Source organism: Ischnura elegans, chromosome 5, assembly GCF_921293095.1.
Source record: "Ischnura elegans chromosome 5, ioIscEleg1.1, whole genome shotgun sequence".
Classification (NCBI taxonomy): domain Eukaryota; kingdom Metazoa; phylum Arthropoda; class Insecta; order Odonata; family Coenagrionidae; genus Ischnura; species Ischnura elegans.
Window position 1 is genome coordinate 128,025,955 of NC_060250.1, and position 21,756 is coordinate 128,047,710.

At 39.8% G+C, this 21,756-nt stretch overlaps 1 protein-coding gene across 1 annotated transcript; it reads left to right on the forward strand.

Annotated features, from left to right (window-relative positions):
- The first annotated feature begins 9,403 nt into the window (after positions 1 to 9,403).
- LOC124159779 (mucin-2-like) lies at positions 9,404 to 12,455 on the forward strand. The gene is made up of 3 exons (XM_046535697.1): positions 9,404 to 9,435; positions 10,625 to 11,632; positions 12,335 to 12,455. Exons 1-3 carry the CDS (start codon positions 9,404 to 9,406, stop codon positions 12,453 to 12,455), a joined length of 1,161 nt encoding a protein of 386 aa, XP_046391653.1.
- The last annotated feature ends 9,301 nt before the right edge of the window (positions 12,456 to 21,756 follow it).

Here is a 21,756-nt window from a genome sequence, read left to right on the forward strand (position 1 = left end):
AGGACTCCTGAATGCAATGCCTCTAAGGTTCTTGCCAGCTGACGACTGATTTCGTTCCTCTTTTGCCTCGTCTGCTATCCAGTTCACTTGTGAACCGGTGGGGACGCCGCGCCCTTGTCATTTTTTCGTCTCACTCCCACGTCGAAGTCTGTGATTGCAGCATTCGTTTGCTATTTTTTTCAACCCACTGTGTGCTACACAATTCTCCTTCGCGACCTGTCTTTTTTGTTACGGATTACTCGCTAAAAACGTAAGCTATCATCTTCAAATCTTCAGTGTATTTAAAGTAGACAGTTTTCAGCCTTTGACTGTCTCAAATTTTAAAATATTTACTTTTTAATTACTCACTTTCATGGCCACTTATATCCTAGTTGACATTTAGCCGCAGCAACAATTTCCTTCTTCTCTTTCTGTCCGTATTTTCCTGTTCTGAAGCTCCAACCCTCTCTAAATAAGATTTTATTTCCTCCTACCACCTCTTTCTTGGGCTTCCTCTACGTCTCCGTCCATTTGGATTTGCTTTTATGACTTCCTTCTTCCCATTTTCGTCTTATTTTCTCAATCTCAACCTATTGATTATTTTTTCATCCATATTCTCTCATGATCGAGACACTGGGAAATGTTGAAAAGGGAATGTCCATTTTCCCTGACAATTTCAAGGTGATATCGTAAGTTTTACGCCAGCAATCCGTCACCAATATATACCGGTTGAGAGGAAAGCATGCGTCCTCGTCAGTGAGAAAATTCTAATCAGGGATTCGGAACATTTACCTCGACCGAACCCGGATCCTTAGAACTCGCGTCCTGCTGCTTTTGACTATCAAGGAATATTATCTCCTCCGTGGGTGATTCTGTTAAGCTCAGCCGCTGTGCTATTCCGCGATTGTTTCCTTGAATATGGCTGGAACATCCGTGCTTGTTCCATCTGCTCGGCCGTCGCTACGTGAGCTGAGGTTGCCCTCGTCTCGAAGAATTCCATGATGACCAGCTGTTGACCTCCACCTGCGGAGACTGCAGTTCCTGATCCAGTGGGGCCTCTCCGCTGATTTGTGGTATGTCACTAACTTTTTGAAGTAGGTTATTTAATCCTTAATAATTTTCGTGCTCTTGAATGAAATGAACATTTTCACTTTTTTTAATAATTTAACGAAAAAACAATGTAACATAAAGAAATTACATATTTCTACTTCCACACCCCTATTTCGATCGACATAGGTTTCGGCACACAATGCCATTTTCAAGCTTCTATCGTTTTCAAGAGTATTTAGACAACAACGAGTCCCACTTAACTGATGGGACCGGGTCGGTAAGGACTTGGAAGGTTGGCGCATGAAGCAACCTGCATCCTTTGCCTTCACGGAACCAAGAGCCGACGAGGACGGGCGCGGACGCGACTGATCAGCCGAAGCTGGAGTCAAACTCAAGGAGCAAAGCCCTATCGGAATTAGGATTAGTGAATAGAATGCCCTGAGGAAACTCACGCACACGTTGGGCCTACCGAAGTTTTTCTTTCGGGATCCGTGGCGATATTTTCCTTTCTTTCGATTCATATTTGGACTCACCGTTTATAAAGGCCTGTTTGCACGGTACATTAACACGCACGGGTTAATGTCTAAATGTATGAACGCGAGAATGAACGCCAAAAGGCACCGTGTAACCACCCAACTTGTGCGAATGCATTCACAGAAAATAGAACCCGTTCTAATTTGGCTCATGCATTCGTACATGTTCCGTTCCGGTCCACCAAAATCATTCACGCAAACGTACAGTCACTTTCAAAAGTCGGTCCCCACGGCCAGCACGAGAAACTACGTTATCCGCCGCGCTCGAACTTCGGGTATTGCTTATGCCTTCTGTGCCTTGAATGGGCCAGTTTGACTTACTCTCACCATCCGCAAAATCTTACCGAGGCATTCTTCTCTATTCCTAAATTCTTCGCCACTTCCCTAACTCCCGGTGCCAGAACACATGGCAAAGCTTAAGTTCTCAGTCACGCGATTCTCTCCGTGATAGTATTCTGAGACAGATGGTCTGTAGTCTGGCTTGTACTCTAAAATACCGAGACGTATCTGCGTCGCAACGCACATATGGAAGAAACGAAAATCGGAATTTACGTATGAAAGAGTATTCTAAAAGTTGCCTCCAAAATAACATTCTAGATGACACATTTAACACATTATTACCAAACACGATCGATGCATATTGTTCTATATATTAGTATTTTAGAAGCACTGATAGGCGCATTCTTCATTCCTAAGCATTTTCTTGGGATATATATTATCCCACAGATTTATACGCGTCTCGTCATACGAGAAATAAAAATACTTATGTGCGCCAAATTATTACGTTTAATTCGTTATGATATTTATTCCAGTCGTTACTAACATTTCCCTAAGAAAATGATTAAATAATGCTTAATTTATTCCAGGTATCAGTAAGTAATTAACACATTCCTTCGTGTTCATCAAAAGTAGGAATGTCTAAATAGTTATCATAAATATATTTCCGATAGATAAAAAACCTTCGGAAACATTAATTACATGACTTGTTTGCCTCTTTCTTACCATTTTAAGGCACATTTAGTGTATGTTTTATCTTTCACCCTTTCACTGAGAGGTCAAACTAAGTCTTTCCCGTTTTTTGTTTGTTTTTTTCAGCTAGAGTCAGTCGTAATTGGCGCCTGGTGATATCATGCATGTCAATGTCCTCTACATTATTATGTATAAGTGGTTTCGCACCAATAATAGAACTTACACTCACGTAATGAATACCTTGTGGCAGTCTTACGGGTGAACAAATACTGATCATTATGCTACAAACAAAAAACTACGCATGCATAGTTTTCGTCCGATAATAATATACTCTGTCGGGTACCTGATGACTATTCTGCGCATTAATAAAAACGATATGTATTATTTAGCTACCAAATATAAAGCTTGTGATGTAGCAATTTACGGTGCGGAAACTTAGACGACGGCGAAAGAGGGACAAGAAAAGAATGAAGGCAACCGAGATGTGAGCATAAAAAAACAACGGGAAAGGTGAGATGCACGGAGAGGAAAAGATATGAAGAAGTGCCATCCTTAGAGGAGAGATTTGAGGTACGGGGGGAGGAGAAGGATGAAGGTAATGATATAGATAGAATGAATGGGCCCTAGTACGAATGGCCGTTACTGTTAATTTTAGTGGTAAGTTCAAGTTGGGAGGGGCGCAGGCGGGGTGATTCGTAAATTCTTTCATGTACTCCAACATTATCAAGGTACCTTTCATAATAATCAAACATACTCCCTTTTTCATTTCAGAAGGGCAGGCAAATTTTGTTTTTTCACGACCACCGTAAATGGTTGACTCACAATCATAATGCCAGGCTGACGTGGCTTGCATTATTTTTCTTAAAAAAAAATACCGAACAATACTAATGTACGAGTATTCCGCAAAAAGAAAAGGACAACATTTCCTACGACGCATTGCGGCGTGAAAGCTTGCCATTTTTCTCAATACCCATAAATATCTCGCTACATCTTTCACTGAAAAATTATATTTATCTTCAAAGCAATTTTAAGGCAATCCCATTGCTCATCTGAAAAATATAATGCAAAAATTATCTTCTCTCATAAAACAATTTCTTTGCCGGTGGTTTTTCCAGGTAAAAAATTAAAATATTTCTTCTTTTATATTAACAGGGTGGAAATAAGTTACGGTATTCAAAATGTAGGCACCACCCGCACTCCGAATAAACTTAAATTTGGGGAGTAACTGATATTTAACTTGTAAACATTGAAAAATGTCTGAAAATCCTTCGCCTTCGAAACGGATGAACGCGAGCATGATAGTAGCTGTGACGCAAACGACAATATTAACATTGGCGTAACATATTTTCGTATTTTATCAAGACCACGTCGAGAACAAAATTTGGAGTATTATGCTCGAAATGTTCTGAAATTTTTATTTGTACTATATGTGCTGTATAAATTCAACAAACGACTCAGATGTCTCTCTCACTTCCTCTGACGATGTGTTACTCGCCAGAAAAATCCTTAACTTCTTCTTTTTCTCCACTATCTTCGATGGTGGAATTGTTTGGCTTTGGGGAGGGGAGGGGGGTAGGGTTCTCCGGGACCTTCCTACCTCTGAAATCGTGCTTGGGGCTCTTGACGAGGGTTAAGGTAGTCAACTTGTACCATTTTCACAACCCGATCAAATCAAATCGGTCCCCGGCGGACAAGGAACGCGTAAGCAATACGCGAAGGTCGACTTCGGAGAATGACAGAGACGGCTGCGCCAGGTATGTGGACCGACTTTTGAAAGTGACTGTACATTAACTCGTACGTGTTAATGTACCGTGTAAGCAGGCCTTAATGCACGAAGATGAGACTCCGTAGCCGAATAGGTCTATTCTATGCGAGATAGTTGTGGTAAAGTTGTAGGAGGATTGGAGTCCGAGATAATCATACTTTTTTCAATTTTTTAGAGAGCTAATGAATTATCATCGCAATTTATGTAGATGAATCAAGAAAAAGCTAATACTGAATTTTCTTAGCGACTGAAATTATTTAATTTAACGTTTTCCTCCGGGGTAATCCGCATTGCGAAAATTTTCACATCAAAGTAAACTTAAGAGCGGCAATGCCCGAAAATAGCGAAAATTCCAAAACTCATACTCAAGGGAAGATAGAGGATTTCTGTATACTTATTAATAGGTCTTTCACTCTGACCCGAAATCGCAACCAATGAAATTGTTTAAATTACAATAATTGTTAGAAGAACAATGCAGGTAGGAATGAATGACGAAAAACGAGGTGCGCATGTAAAATTACGCTCGCTTTCGCGCAACGTCATTATATCTTTTGACCAGCAAGTATTGTTTTTATAATCTTTGTAATTTTTTTGTAACTTCCTCAAAAACATATTTTAAATTTTCAGTAATTTAATGGTCCGAAGGCCGTGATTTTATTACTTTAAAAAAAGTTATTTTTAATAAAAAATTAAATTTTTTATTTTAATATTATTATATTTTAAAACTGTGGTAGACTGCGTGAATGAGTATAAAATTTTATTTTACGGCGCAACTTAGCTTTCCGAGCCATTGACTCCTTTTTGTTTTCGCAAATTCTATTCCGGGTCAGAGTGGACGATCGTATTAAGAGCTATGCCCACAAATAGACGCTATCATGACATCACGACGGAATTGTTACATCGTGATAGAAAATTTCAAAAACATATAGGTCTTACCAGATTACAAATTTTATCGCTATTTCTTCCCATTCATAGGCTTATCTAGTTCACACAGCGGCGATGTTATGTGGGCCTGTTCCATTTAGAATCTAATGAATGGTGTCATGGCCAAGTAAAAAGCTCCATTGTTGGCAAGTTTTTTTTTTCTTCTTAGTTTCAAGATAAATAGAAGAAATGCCCATATCAAAATAGCATCAAGGATTTTTCCTTCGGAACATTTTGACTCGTGTTGACAGGGTGAAATACCGCGACTGGAAAAGTTATGAAACATTTATAATTTTCTTACGAAATTGTAGTGAACGTGGAGGAGAAGGAACGACGAAGTACTGGGCATGGTGGGTGAGACGAGGTAACTTCCAGATGAGACACGGAGGAGGCAAGGCTTGGATGGAGCAAGTAATGATTGTGAGGGGGGGGGGGGGGATGTTGACATTAGTGGTAAACGAGGTTGACATCACGTTGGGTAAACGAGGGAGAGGAAAGATGAGAATAGGATTTTTTTATGGAATAAAATTGAGTCGGCCTTGCTGTGAATGTGATGGGAGGGGAAACTGCTTCATAAATACTCCAAGCAAACCTGTTTTTATCTGTTTACAGCTTTAATAATGATGATTTGAGTGCGTAATCTCATATTTCTCGGGAAATATTTTACAAAAATGGCGCTTAGTTTTTCATGTATAACCAATTTTGTCGTTCACTTTTTCTCGAAGTATAAAACTCAATGAAAAAATCCGGATTATGGAAAGTAAAGATGAGCAGCGGCAAAAGAATATATTCATTATCATTCGGATGTAACAATAATATTTATTCTACTTATTCATAATGTGCAAAATACATATAAACAATAATTAAAGCAGTAAAGTAGAATATAGGTACCCCTTATAAGTATAAGTACCTGAATAGAGGTTGCCATCATCTCTTAAAGCAGCGGCTGGTGCTGATTTATAAACGTTAAAAATATACATAATAGGAGAAATACTTTTTGTGTGTGCTGTAAAAGATCGGAACAGAAAAAATAAAACTCAAGAATAATAAAAATAGCAATGCAAATACAAAATAAACCATGAATTTAAAGAGGAATAGATATTTTTTTATAAAAACTTGTGGAAATGATAACAGTTAATAATGAAAATACAAAATAAATAACAAATGAAAATTATCAAGATCATACTCGTACAACAACTTTTAACTATTTTTCAATATTTTCACTCTCTAAGTAAATAAGCCATTGTTTTAGTCAAGCCAGAAACAAAGCCATTGATTTTTAATTCAATATTTAAATCGGGAGGGAACAGAACAATTTCGGTGCAAGAAAAGTTTGTGTCTGTTTGAAGGCTTCATTTTTTCATATCGTTGCGAAAAAAACTGCCCTTGACTATTCAGATGGAATTTTTTTGTCAAGAGCCGTTAAAACTTTTATCAAATCCGCGGTTGAATGTCACGATAAAAAAACTATCGCATCGCGATATCCGCTCTTGGGTGTAAAAAGAACTGCCCTAGAAATGTCTCAGCAAGGTTCGACCTTATATAAAAAAATACAACTGTCATTGATGGGCTTATGGTTCCACTTCCACCGGCTATTTGTATCGCAATATAAATTCAAGAGTATTTTTGATCGGCAGACTAGTATTTCCTGAGGATTGATTGATCGGAGACATTGTATTAAATTTCCTAGAAATTGAAAAAGTGAACCTTCAACATCATGATGGTCAAAAATCGACATTTATTGGACGTGAGTACCTCTATCAATGCCTTTAAATGTAAATGTCTGATTACACGGTTCATTAACACGTGCGAGTAAATATTTTAATTCATGAACGATTTTGATGGACGCTAACACTTTGCGTGCCATGGACGTAATATTACGTCCTGTTAATCTTTCTGAAGATTGCCATGGACGTAATATTACGTCTTTCCATTAAATTGGCTTTGTATGCGTGAAGCCGTAATATTTTGCCCGTGGTACTTTTCTAATTTACTGCTTACGGGTTCTGTTATTTCAAAATTCAACTGCTCGATGGAAAAAGAGTTCACTTTATGTCTTGAGGACGAAAAGTCCTCTGTAGCTACCGGCATCCTTATCTTAGGCCACATTGTGAGAAAATTCTTTTGATGAAAGAACCGTTCGTTGAGGGTGCAGTGACCCTTTTTGTCATCTAGGATTTATAATGCTTTGCTTGGAACAAAGCTTTTTTATGACTTACATGCTTTAAATAGTTCAAATTGAGCGTAATAAAAAAATTATTATGCATGTTATGGCGGTACATCATATGTTGCAACTTTTTTATTTTTCGAAAACAGTAGGTTTTCATTGTTAAATTATATATATTTAAAAATTAGCAATAAATGTTATGCAACTAATTCATAAAGAAGAGAAACGTCCATTTTTACCGAAATACGCATCAATATAAATATATTTTTGATGCTAATGTTTTAAAAAATGTATGAATTTAGTAAAAATGGCTGGATTTTTCAGTAGGATTTTAAAATTCGCAGCCGGCACTCAAAGTGTTAACGGAACGAGTGCAATCCCATGCACCGAATTAGAACTGGGATATATTTTCTGTCCTTGCATCCGCACAAGTTGGGTGTTCACGGGGTGCATCTTCGTATTCATATATTCATGCAATAACTTGTGTAAGTGTTAATATACCAAGTAACCATTTATGACTTATGGAAAGATTTTCATGGGACACTGGACGGCTATTTGAACATTGTAAATTCTATCAAAACAATTTGTGAAGGCATTTAAAACTCCCGAATAGAGTTATTTCATTTTCGCCATGCGTTCCATTGCAAACACAAAATTGTGAAGGTGCGAATAGGTATTTTTAAAACTTCTGGTGTAACTCTATGGGAGGTTTTGAAATTCATGCGATTAAACATGCATTGATTCACTCTGATTTAATTAAAACAGACCCATTCTGCTCTTAATTAATTATTATCTTGCAGACTATTTAACTTACAATCAATTAGTCTGCAAGGATGGAAGTGAACGTTTTTGAATGGCATTCGCTGAGAAACGCTTCAACTCATTTTTCTATCGTATAAATAGTAGTAATCGCCAAATATCTCTTGGAGAAACGGATGATGTTTATATTGGATTCAATGCGTTTTCAGTTGGCCGCCTTCGTCATAATCCTTCTCGGCTTCCAAGGGCTCGTGGCGGCAAAATACCCTCAAAGTAAATGCCAGAAACCAGGAAAACAGTGCAACGGTTGTCAAGAGATTTACAACTGCGTGGAAAGAGACGGGTTATTCGTCCTGGATAGGAGGGTGGAGATGTGTCCTGGTACGCAAGTTTGTGATTCGTCAAAAGATGTCGCCACATGCGATGATAATGCAGTTTGCAGGTACGTTAACGCCGTGTGGAATATAAATATTCTGCGGGCTTTCACGGTGAACTTCAATTCTATTGATCCCTATTAACAGAATTTCTAAGAGTTTTATCATCCAAAAATTGTATTCTACAGGCTCTTCTCGCACACATTCGGTTCCGTCCAGCAGCGATAGTGTTCGATTCGATTCGGTGGCGTGCGGCATGTGTTTGCACCTATGCGTACGGTATATACATATTCGGTACCTAAATAGAGGCAAATCGCAATACACAGGTTCCTATTGGCTTAGCTTATGCCAATAGGAACCAAAATTACTAGTGATGTTTAGGACGAAAGTTCGCCATATTTAAACTACAGAAACTTTGAGCCAAGCGCTCCGATTGGCCGCGAGATTGCCATTGTTGCCGGAAGCCTCCGATACATCGCGATCTCCTGCAGGCAAAGTCACGAATATTACAAAAGAGAATTTTCAAGTCTCATAATGTGTTGTCAACGACCGCGCATTTAAATGGGTTACAGAAGTCGCCACTCGCGTCGCTGACGGACTAATTGATCCGAGTTTCACGAAGAAATTATATATAGTTAGGGGTATTAACCGAAATTAAAAATTATGATGATGTTATTTAACAAATTCATAACTTTTCAATGCTATTCCTTACAATTACAAACATTAAAATAGAAAATATTGAAAAAAAAGTGGATCGCATCGCAATGGTAACCGCGCTGCGGACATTTTTCAAAGGCGATTAAAATGCGACCGAACAAGGCAACAGAAATCAATATTGTGTGGGATTGAGTTGGGCATCCTCTATGGCAAAGCATTCGCAGTCATGAGTGGCCCAGAGCATGGATATGGACATTGGTGTGCTGGATATAGTGTTTTCGCTTCCCACACCGTGAGCTCGGGTTCAAATCCCAGCGGTGGCAGAGAATCATCATGGTTTACCCGATCCCTGCATGAATGAAGTGTGGAGGACATTTGAAGCGCAACACTCCGTCCGTCGAATGGGACGTCAAGCCGTGGTCCCCTTGGCGCCTTTCGTAAAGAGCAGGCTAATTCCGACGCCTGGATTCTTTCCATCCTTTCTTCCATACCCTTCTCTAATGGTGCAAATGGCCTCAGCTGTCGGTCGCCTCCTCCAAATACCTTATCACACCTTAAATGAACAATCGAAGAGTCATTGGTACATTGATTTCCTCGGACTTCATTCGAACTAAGGGTAACATCAGCTAAAACCCTGTTCTGTCATATAATGTTAGTAGAGCATATTTTTGTCTTGTTGCTAAATAAATAACACTAAATACGCGAAGAAAATTGCAAAATAAGTCATAAACCCGATCGTGTCAGACAGTGGCGCAGGGAGGGGGGGGGGGAGATAACCCCCCCCAGAGCTCAGAGAAACTTTTAAGATTAATTGATCCATTTTACTTAAATTGATTAATATACTTATAGAAGAGTGTAAAGATTAATAATATATCCCTCATAAAGACATAAATTTCACCATTTTGAATCATTTATTGTAAAAAATTTCTGGGGGACGGCCTGCGCACCTCCCGCTTAACCTTGCGGGTATACCACACACCCCAGGTCTAGTGTTGCCTAAAACCCCCCCTAGCCTCATTTCCCAGCTGCGCCCCTAGCGGCAGATGCAAACCTGATATGAACAGCGTGAATGCGAAGAGGTGAATTCCTTTCGACGGCCACCGAAAATGATTCGTAAGCGTACCATGCCGAATGGAACCGTATGTGTGATAAATTTGAAATCTGAAAGGACCGACACATTGTTCAGTGCACAGTTGGAAATTACTTTATTTGTCATCCTGAAATCTTCTAGACAATGGCCTAGTTAGTATTTAATACTAAGTTAAGCAACCTAAACAAAAATGACCAAGACTGCCAAAATACGACTGGATGTAAGGGAGTGATGCGTAACCTTTGAGTAAAAAAAATTATTAAATAAGAGTAATTGTGAAACTGTTAAATTTGAAGGCCAACATTGATATACCGACTGATATGCCTCTTTACACATAACAATATGCTCACTCCGCAGGTACAAAGCCTTCGAGTGTCCGCCCACCTCGCAGGAGACTATTTTTCCAGATCCATTCTCATGCGCAGAATACCACATCTGCGCGAGCGGCAAGTCGCTCAACTTCGTGTGCCCACACGAAAAGCCGTTCTTCGATCCCAAGTTGAAGCAATGCGTGAAGTCAACTGCGCAGGGGAATGATTGCAGGCAACCCCCCGTTCCCGTGTGCAACAGGAAGGGTGACAAGGGCACCCTGGAAGGAACAAGTTATGCGTACGAGTGCGTCGAAGACACCAGTCCGTATCGCATCCTTTATCCAAAGCTAAGTCTCATCGTGAAACAAGGAATTGTATTTTCAGACGAGGCATTGGTGTCATCCGACATGCCACCACCTTCAACCATGGCAACTAAGGCACCCACTGTGTTGCCACCTTCAACCACGGCAACTAAGCCACCTACCAAGCTACCTCCATCAACCATGGCAACTAAACCCCCCACTGCCCCAACATCATCAGCACCAGCAACCAAGCAATCCACAGCACTTCCTTCCACACCAATGGGTGGATCCACAATGGAGCAATCATCCACGTCACCAAGCCAACAGCCATCGTCCTCCCTCCCTCCAACATTGTCAACTTCTCCTGGATTGTCCACCACGCCCAAGCCATCACCATGCACAAATGGTTCAGGAGCATATCCTGTTCCGAACGACTGTCGCAAGTATCTTCTCTGCTATGTCTCCCCAGATGGCTCCATCCAGCATAAGGAGAAGGAGTGTCGTGATGGCTCACACTTTGACTCTGGGGCTCAGAGATGCGTTGCTGGATCTTGCACCTCTTTTCCTACGACAGTGTCATCTCCCTCAACTGAAGTGACGACGGCAGTGCCAATTGCCTGCAAGGCAGATGGCATTCTACCTGACAAAGATTGCTGCAGATGTTATTACGTCTGCTACACTGTCGGGAGTACACTCGACTATGTCCATCGCTGCTGCCGAACTGGATCTCACTTTGATAAGGGGTTGAAGAGGTGCGTGGCTGGGCCTACGTGCACTCCAGTGGACAAATGCCCATAAAAACTCCTCCTCAACTCCATATCTGAGGAGATGATCAGTTTATTATAGGACTTCGTGGAGGCACAGTGATGAGGATGTTAGCTTGAAGAGGTCAGTTTGAGGAAGAGGCGTTCTCATTAGGGGACGATCAAGTATTATGTAAGTGCCGTTTGGGGAGGGTGGGTGGTTATAAGGTTGCTTACTGATGGAGACAGGTGTAAGGGGGCAGTGACGTCGTGGCAAAGTTAGCAGTGTCAGAATGCACCATCCATAACTTTTTTTAGAAGTGAAATATTACTCTGCGTGTTATTTATTGCAAGTTATTATTTTCATTTTATTACAATTTTTTTGTTTTATTATTTTTTTATTTATCCTTTTGTTACAATTGGTACATAATCTTACCCTTATCAATAGTAGCTTCAGTTATATTGCAAATGTGTGCGGCATTAAGCTTTGTATTATACCCAGTTACACCATGGCAAAATTAGCAGTGCCAGAACGCACTTTCCTTTACTTTCTTTTTATAAGTGAAATTTTACTGTCTTTCCTTTATTACAATTTATTATTTACATTTTATTACAAAATTTTTAGTCTTGGTTTCGAATGTATAAATTTGAAATTTTGAAGTAGAAGCAAAATCGATAAAAGTGTTATTTGACTATTATGTCTTTTGTCAGCCAGTGCCGGTACAGCATTCCGGCACGTTCCATCACTATTACACCTCTGGAAGGGGGCATTACAGCATTGCTTGTGCAAGACAAGGTCTCCTTATCAATGGAGGAAGAAGTGGTCGTGTAGTGTGTATCGTACGGAGCACAAAACCTCCAGGCAGCATATATTATTACGTGTATCTATGATAATTAAGCAACAAATACCACTTAAGTTCTTCAACAGTGCCTTTTTTTACAGTGCTCTGGTGACATTAAAGAAACACTTTTCATATTTTGTAAAACAATTAGTTATCTTTTTATGAAGCAAATATAAAAAATTTAAGAATCATGGGTAAGACCGTGGGTAGAGGACCAAATCTTACCTTTGCTTACAAGAGGGGTTAAAAATGGCGAAATATATGCTCAGGTTTATAACTCTTGAGATCTCCCTAATGTATATTAAGGATGCCTGGGGTGTCACATTGTGTCACTTCTGATTCCATGTCAGTTTCCGCAGTTACACATGTTACCTATGAAGTGCAATGAATTGACCAACAATCACAAAGATGCACCAACTTTATTTGAATTTGCTTTGCTTGGTGATCATAATCATGAATTATGAGATTAGATATATTGATCATTAGCAACGATATTCACGCTCCTCAAGTAATGCCTTTTTGGAGCTCATTTTGCCACACCCAAGATCAATTTGCACATTACTTCACACCTGAAACTTTGTTCCTGCCAAAAATTTCTGAATGTACCTTTTTTTACAAGAAATAAAACATAAAATGAACATGAAGAAGTGGCTTAAATGATATTTTTAAGCTTAATTTCCTTGCAAAAATTTTTGGTAAAAATAAATCCCCACAAAATGAAGAAAATATCTTCATTTTCAAAATATGGATTGCTTACTAGAAGAATGTACTCCTACAGAAAGAAGGACTAGTGATACATATCTGGTGGAAATAGAGTGGAAATAAGTGCATGGCAAGTAAAATGGTCAGTATAGTGTCTCAGCATTGAAATGTAATTTCAAGCTAAGTTAAAATCCTACATAATTATGAAACTCCATTGTCAGTCATCCACTCCAAGTCAGGGGTTGGATTCATGAAACACACAGAATGCACATGGTCCACACACAATAGCATGCCAACAGGATATCTGTCATCATAAGTGGTGGGCCAAGTTGCAGATGTTGGGCCATTTTGAATGGCTCCAGCCGGTTTGACCAACGGGTGGGACACACTAACTCCCAGTCACAGCGCATAGGTCAGCATGTTGGCGCACCAAGTTTTGTTATTGTTTCAGTAAATGGCGACAGATACTAAACAAAGAAAAACGATATTTTGCCATCGAGCTGGGAGGGAGTTAGGTAAGTTCAGCAGTGGGTCATGTCACAAAGAACGTGATAATTTATTTCTACCCTCACCTTGGGTTATTGACAAGGCTGAGCTACAAAATTTCTATTTCCCCTCAGCCAACCCTCTAATCTTCAGTTGCACTTCTCTCTCAAGCTGGACATTAATCCTATCTCCCTTTATACAGCTCTAATCTCTTCTTAAGCCTTCTATGTTTGACTAACAACTCTTTCTCCATCACAATCATTGGCATATCTGTTCAGAGGCATCTATTGGGGGGGGGGGAGGGAATTTCCAGTGTACAAACCCGTTGAGCCCGGGCTATAACACAGCTTTGCCTTGGGGTGTAATGTATTCGCTCGTAAGTGCATAAGCTAATTACTTGAAAAAATCTGGAGATAGGAAATCCTGAAGCAAAGTTGCAAGAAAAATATCTCAATAACCAGTGTTTTTAAGTCTAAGACAATCTTCAATGGAAAGGGGAAGAGGTGTTAATCTGCCAAGGACTATATGAGCTTAGATGACTAATAACATTAGAGAATGATTGTCTAATTGAAAAATGGTTTCCAAGATATTTTCCTCTCAGCTTTTATTGATACTAGGATTTCCTATCATCAGGCATATTCACATAAGCCAATTATTAGCTCAACTCCATAATTTCAGCTAAATATTTCATACAGGAATTTTCCCCCATCTTACCTTTCTCATGGGCTAAAAACTTGCTGCAGTGGAAAGGCTTGAGTGTTCGTATGACTCCTAGAGCTGCACTGGCAGAATTAATTCTCAATTACTCCTGGTAGGGCCACCCATGACAGATAGGTTGAAGGGTAGGAGCCAGGCGAAAGGTAGTCCACGTGATGGTGTCATGTAAAAAAAAACACTGCTGAAATGGAACTGGGAATCCCTAGCAAAGTACCTTTTCCCTGAAAACATGGAGTACAATCAAATGTGTGAGGTTAGCATGGTTCTTAAGGTTGTCAACATGCAAAAGCCATGCAGAAACCTATCATCGACAGTAGCGGCGTAAGAAGAAAGAAGAAAAGAAAACCAAGAGAATGGAGAAAAAGAGGGCAGCAATGAATGTGGGGACATGGAATGTGAGGGCAGAGGATTTGATTTGATTTATTTCTTTTACTTGGCCCAGATGAGGCCACTATCCGGCCCCCCCTTCCTCTGGACCAGGGCTCTCTTTACAAGGTTATAGATACGGAAATGAAGGAATGCAGTCATCAGTAAAAAATGAATATGATGGTAGATAATTTATATTAATATGTAGCTAGGCCACACTGTATATTTTTGCCAGCTGTTGGATCACCTTCGTCCTTGCATTCAGTTGCATGTCTGGTCATCCGGCAGGGCATTAAAAGAGTGGGCAAAGGATCCCGCCATACGCGAGGACCTATTACGATTGGGACCAGAAATTTGTTTCCCCCATGTCCCGTGTTCCACGTGTGGATATTGCTGAGCAGAGCCATGCTGTTGTGGATGAAGGATGGAACACAGTGCTTCCAAATTTTCCACCTGGTTTGCAGGACTGCAAGTGTTCGACGCTTGATTTTCAGCCACCCTTCACGAGCATTAAGGGGAGTCAGATGGGCCTAGGCGCCCACGCGGAAGGCGTACCGCATGCAGGCATTTTGCACCACTTGAAGCCTTTCTCCCACTGAGGTCCGAACAGGGTGCTAAGCAATAGTCAATGTTGGGCTGTAGTGGGGACTTCACAAGGAGGAATTTTATTTTGTTGGGTGGGCTGAAGTGCATACCTCTTGGCCTTTGGTGTCCCCAATGGATGCATGAGGGGAGATAAGGTATGGATGGAGTGAGTGCTGGGATGTTGAAAGCAGTGTGGAGGGAAGAATGTTGTGTAAACAATGGAGAGGAAGAAAGAGATTAGGATTTTAGATTGAATGAAAGGGAGTAGGTCTTATTTTAAATAGAAGTTGGAAGTACATGATGGAAGACTGCCTGGCTGACTGGCAGAACAAGAATCATAACTGGGGGGAGGCAAACCAAGTGGTGATATTAATTTATGAGATTATTTCCTTATTATTAAGAGTTATTCCCAAGAATTTCTCTCGAACCCAGTCCCTTAACTTTGAAGTCAGCCTCGGGTCGGGATTTAAAGGTTGCAGGGCAGGTATGGGTCTGGGTAGAGTCTCCTTCAAAAAGAGAAAAACCCAAACTGTTTGTTGTAGAGTCTGACATTAAGATTCCTCTTCTAGGGCAATCATGGTTGGACGTGTTGTTGCTCAGTTGGAGGGGCATGTTAAAGATAAACCATGTCAATACGTCAGAGGATCTGTTGCGAGCAAAGTATCCTTCAGTGTTTGATGGGGATTGTACAGCAAAAATAAGTTCTTTTAAGGCCCACATGAAGTTAAAAGAAGGGTGTGTTCCAATTTTTAGGAGAGCTTATGGCGTGCCTTTTAAAATAATAGAAACATATAATTGAAGTTCTAAAATTCAGCATATTTCAACAATTTCCTGTCATCAAAGGCTATCATCATCCCCTCCTCTGCTGGCTCCAATACCTTAGCTTCGGTTTCCATTATGGCAATTGCCAAATTTAAGAGTCTTTTCTGCAGGGGTCAGTGTTGCTGATGCACACCACATTGGCTTTTCTACCCCATCAATCACATGGCAAAAAACAGCCCCCACTCCATATGGGGAGGCATCAGTGATTAAAACCAATGGAAGTTGAGGTTGATAAAATGTCAGAACGTTGCTATTAAGCAACAACTCCTTGCTTCAGGAAAATGCTGATTCTTGCTCTTTGGACCACAAAAAGGGGGCATTCTTTTGAGTTAACTTATACAGGGGACTTAACAAGGTTGATGACATAGGAATGAATTTACTATAGAAATTGAACATACCTAGGAATGACTTTAGCTGCTGAATATTTTCAGGAGAGGGGCACTCCATAATGGCCTTCATTTTCCCTTCTGCTGGTCCGATCCCAGACTCATCAATAAAATGCCCTAAATACATGATACTCTGCTTAAAAAATTCACACTTTTCAGAGTTAACCCTTATACCAGGTCTGTTCAAGCGATCTAAAACAAGACCAGTTCTTTCTTTACATTCATCAAAACTCCCCCCCACAATTACCACATCGTCAACATAGCAGTATACTCCCTCCAATCCCTGCAGGATTGAGTCCATCACCCCTTGAAAAATACGGAGCACTTGATACATCGTAGGGAAGGCGATGGACTCTGTAGAGACCAAACATGGTATTTACGGTGAGTGATTCTTTGGACTCTAGGTATTGGAGCCAGCAGAGGAGGGGATAATGGTAGCCTTTGATGATGGGAAATTGTTGAAACCTGCTGAATTTTAGGACTTCTATTATGTTTCTATTATTTTAAAATTGTACATTTGTAACATGTCACTTGTTACTGCCTTATGTAATAACCATTGTTATCAGGGATTGGAATTTTGTATGTAACTTGGGGAAGGGATGAAGTGTATTTAAATGTGTGTGTGTGTGTCTATTGTTTTGTAGATGTCACCACTGGTCGAGAGTATTTGAGATTTTATGTAACTTCTCTAGCGTGAGGTAGTGGGCGCCATGTTGTAATGGTACTGTGTTGGTTGTGAGTGTTACGTACGATATGAGAGCAATAAACGTTTATCTAAATGGACTACGTGGTTGTTAATTCGGACCTCCTCTCCATGGGAACACTTCAAATAGTTTTTCAATGATATATCTTGTTGCATACTGCAATTATTTAGTCTGAAATGTATTCTTAGATATGTTCTGTGCGTTTGTAATTTTAAACGAAGTTTTAGAGTTTAAATTATGGACTTCTGGCCTTGTGTTCACTAACTTGTTTGTTATTAGCACTAGCAATCTGTTTAAAATTCCACAATGCTTAGATAAATGTAAGTAATTCTTTTACAAGAGTAAGTTATTGAAAATCAAATGCAACATTTTGTTAAAAAAGACTGGTACAGCTATAAGTTGACCGTGAATTTATGCTACGATAGAGTTAGAGGGCCTAGTCCAGTGGCTGGGATAAGGGACGGAAACCCCATTGAGCTGGGTCCCAAATCTGAGGGGCAAAAATACCCAGGCAACTCATCCCCAAAAAAAGCTCCATTCAGAGAGGTTTAAAATATTCTCATGCAACTCGTAGTATGGAAAACATTTTCCAATAGTAGGCGCCAGCAGGAAAGGGCTAAAGGACTTTGGCCTAACATAGGGTTTCCTTCATAAAAGAAAATGAAAGGCATTGATTGTGATTTGTTACCCAACACAAGTGTACTCATAATATACAAATTATTTGATTACAGATATCCTAGTTTGGATGAATGTTAATGGTCAATTTTAACCTGATTTGAAAAAGGCCAAATTGGTGCCCATACAATGTCTGTCCATGTGACGTTAGAGGGACCTAGATTCTATACTAGTAGTCAGGAGTTTTACATCATCTGAGATTAACCCTCTAACTGCCAGCCCATTTCAAGTGGGATGTGCGAAGACTGCCAACTGGAATTTGCTACATTTCAGATTGAAAAATTTTCAGCTACTTAATTTTATTTAATACGTCTAGATTTTTTTCCCAATTCTTAAGATATAGATTCTTCTATTTTATAACCATAGATAGATTATGGGGGTTAACATAAGTTACAGCCGTTGAAAAGGCCACAATCACAAAAAAAAGTGAAATAATTTGGGCCGATAAATCGGCCCCCGGCAGTTTTCACTCAACCAACGAGGGTCAATATTGCGAAAAAATCATTCGCCTTGACCGGGATTCGAATCCCGGTCAAGGCGAATGATTTTTTCTCTGTGGATTTTTCGCACAATTGTGCATTGCGGGTGACTCCCGTAAAAGTTATCACCGTGGCCAGTCCCGGTATACTTAAATTCGAGGGTCAATCTATCGGCCCGGTGGCAGTAAAAAGGTTAAGAATGCATGCATGAGGCACAGAGCAACAATAGGGAAACATTTCTTAATAATCACTTATAAAAATTGCCTGTCGTCAGAAAGTTTCCTTCGTTTGATAGGTTATTAATAATCCTTATTAAAGCCAGGCTGCTAGCTGGGTACTCTGCTACCTGCTAGCAGCCTGCACGGTATCAGCGCTGAAAGCCTCGCCCCAAGGTCACCTCACTCTGTAGCAGCGGCAACCTGAATGATGTCACATGGGGTTTTCCCAGCATTCCTACTTAGCCATCGCGTTTTCGCATGCTTGAAAATTTTGACTTTTCGTTTAAACGCAAAAAATAGATATTGTCATTTAAAAATCTAAAAGCATGAAATACACACTCCAGGAGTAATAATATTTCAATTTAGGCAATCAAAAAAAAAAATAGGAAACCACCCTATTGTCTCCAGCTCCCCCTCAGACTCCACCTTTAAACTCTACAACCTTGACCTGCACATGACTTCTTAAGGCTTCATCTACATACTACCCCACCAACCGCCTCAAAAGGCATGTGGCAGGAGAGGATATACCACCAGCCGTCAACAGATAAAAGAGGATATGCTCTAATGGAGTCCCACATGGCATTTATGTAAGTCCTTTGTTGTTTGAGGGCAAAAGGAATCCCTAAACATAATCATTCAGCCTCTCTTAATTTATTATTTCTGTTCGACCTGGAACTATAGTGAGTTTCTAATATGATGTTCTCCATGTCGCTCTGAAATTGATCTATTCTTAATAGCTCAAGAAATCTAAGCTTATTGCATAATCTCCATGTCTCAAATATGTAGCTCCCAGCCTAATCCATTTAAAATCTGTTTAAGGTTTTCTGTATTTCTGTACCTGTATCTAACCATGAAGGAATTTAATAAATGCAAGTCCCAACTTCGTTAGAGCACTTCATTTTTGTTAGCTGTAAACGGCTAGTGTCCTAAAACCCCCTGCCACGCGCCTTTTTAGGCGGCTTACGAGGTATTATGTAGATGATGTCTCCAGCAGCTTAATCCTTCCTTCAACATTCGTCAATCGACGATCTCAACTTTGAATGAATGACCCGTCTCAGATATAGGCCTCGTTAGGGCAACGATTTCACTTGACTTACTGTTAGTTTTGCGAAACTACGCTGTTGAAAAAACGTTGAAGAGCGTCTACCGGTTCTCAATAACTTATAGCTGTAAAACTCGACTTTGAATACAATTTGGTGGAATTTGTCAACCACCATAAAAGAAGGCCACATGAAATTTTGTAATTTTACGCACTTAAATCAAACTTAAAAGGTTGTTAATTTTAAACAAAGTTAATTTGCGAATGTAGTTAACGAAATGGCAATTTTTATGTCATCAGCTCACCGTAAAGCCTTAATAAAATTCTGCCTTAATGAAAGGAATCATCCATAAGTGAACCACCATTTCTTTGCCCTCTGCCTAACGTGCCCCCTTTCGTGACCTTGTTGGCCTTATACCATGCTCTTAAGTTCTTATATGTGAACTAATTGGTAATTGGCTTTCGTATTTGGGTGTCATACAGTGTATGTCCTCATCATCCCCCTTGTCCCCACCCCTAGTATGTTTGCTTCCCACCCCAACTGTAACATGTAGGCGTTTTGGTACTTTGTTGATGTTCGAAACCTAGAGGACGACGGTTATCCGTTGCAATACCGGTCAGCATAAGTTTTATTGCGGTGTGGAAAATTATTAAAGTTTGTGTATTCTTCTATCATCGATTTGGAATTTCCATAAAATGAAAAAATCACAAATTTCTTCAAAATCACAGTTTTGCATGAATTAAGTACACCGCATGCATGAAATACCATATTGAGAAAGGTGATGAGTTAAACCATTATTTATTTACGTGGGTTCATTTTTAGCTACAGTAGGTAGAACCTCTCTTAGTCGGTGTTTTGCCGTTAAATAGTCAACAATTCAATGAAAGCCTTTGATGGGATTGGGTGAGGTACCGTTCGAATTATGTGTGGCAGCTTCTGTTTACATGAGGTGATAGTATCAACGTTGCATCAACATAATCAAGTATGTAGTTAAAATATAGAGAAGATCGTTTATTGATTAAAAATGTCTTAAAGGGGCATAGCTAAACTTGGAAAAGTCATTGCTTGAAAAAATACGAATATCTCTGGCTAGAAGTCAGTAGAAAGGCAAATGGTAATGCCTGTTGACAGTCACGGTATCCATCTAAATTGCTAAAATGGAATACGTCGCTTATTTAAATGATATTAATTGATTGTAAGACAAGTTGTGACCAACGGTGCCTTGCATTCTAACACAACCGGCCAGTTACTTCCGTGGAGATTTAGATCCATGAGACAATAGGGTAGTTTCCTTCATCGAAGAAAACGAAAGGCATTGATTGCAATTCGTTACCCACCATTAGTTTATTCATAATATACAAATTATTTGGTTTTAAAATTCCCGGTTTTGTCGAATGGCAATGGTCAATTTTAACCGCATTTGATAAAGTCCAGATTGGCGCCCATGCGATGCCACTCCACGTGACGTGACAGGGACCTAGTTTCTATACGAGTAGATAGGAGTTTTACATCGTCTGAGGTTACCAATGCATGCATGAGACACAGAGCTCAATGTCTTAATAATCACCTATTAAAACTGGCTAAGGACGGAAAGTTTTCTTTGTTTGATAAGGTATTGATAACCCTTATTTAAGCCAAGCGCTACCTGCTAGCATCCTAAGTCGTATCAGCGCTAAGAGCTTCGCCCCAAGGTCACCTCACTTGCGGCAGCGGGAACCAGAACGACGTCACACGGAGTTTTCCCAGCATTCATATTTAGCTGTCGCGTTTTCGCGCGCTTGAAATTTTCACTTTTCATGTAATCGCGAAAAATAGATTTCGTCATTTAAAATTATAAAAGCGTAAAAAATGCACTCCAGGAGTAATAATCTTTCAATTTAGGCAATAAAAAAATAATAGAAAACCACCATATTCCTCGCCTTTTCCTCCTTCATCTTCTACGAATGTTCTAGGACCTAGCCCCGGAATCAGCAGAACTTCTCATCCTTATCCGTATGAATAGACACTACTTGCTGCTTGGACGTACATCCAAGTGTTATTGCATAACATATCCTCCCACCATTTGTACATCAGGAAGTTTATGACAAAAAGGGATACTATGGGTCAAGGTT

What these genes read in the sequence shown, in the direction of transcription:
- LOC124159779 (XM_046535697.1), top strand. Translation starts at nt 9,404, where the DNA reads ATGAGTGGCCCAGAGCATGGATATGGACATTG. An exon ending in GAGCATGGATATGGACATTG is followed by an intron (nt 9,436 to 10,624) that starts GTGTGCTGGATA and finishes CTCACTCCGCAG; the next exon opens with GTACAAAGCCTTCGAGTGTC. An exon ending in TTTGATAAGGGGTTGAAGAG is followed by an intron (nt 11,633 to 12,334) that starts GTGCGTGGCTGG and finishes GTCTTTTGTCAG; the next exon opens with CCAGTGCCGGTACAGCATTC.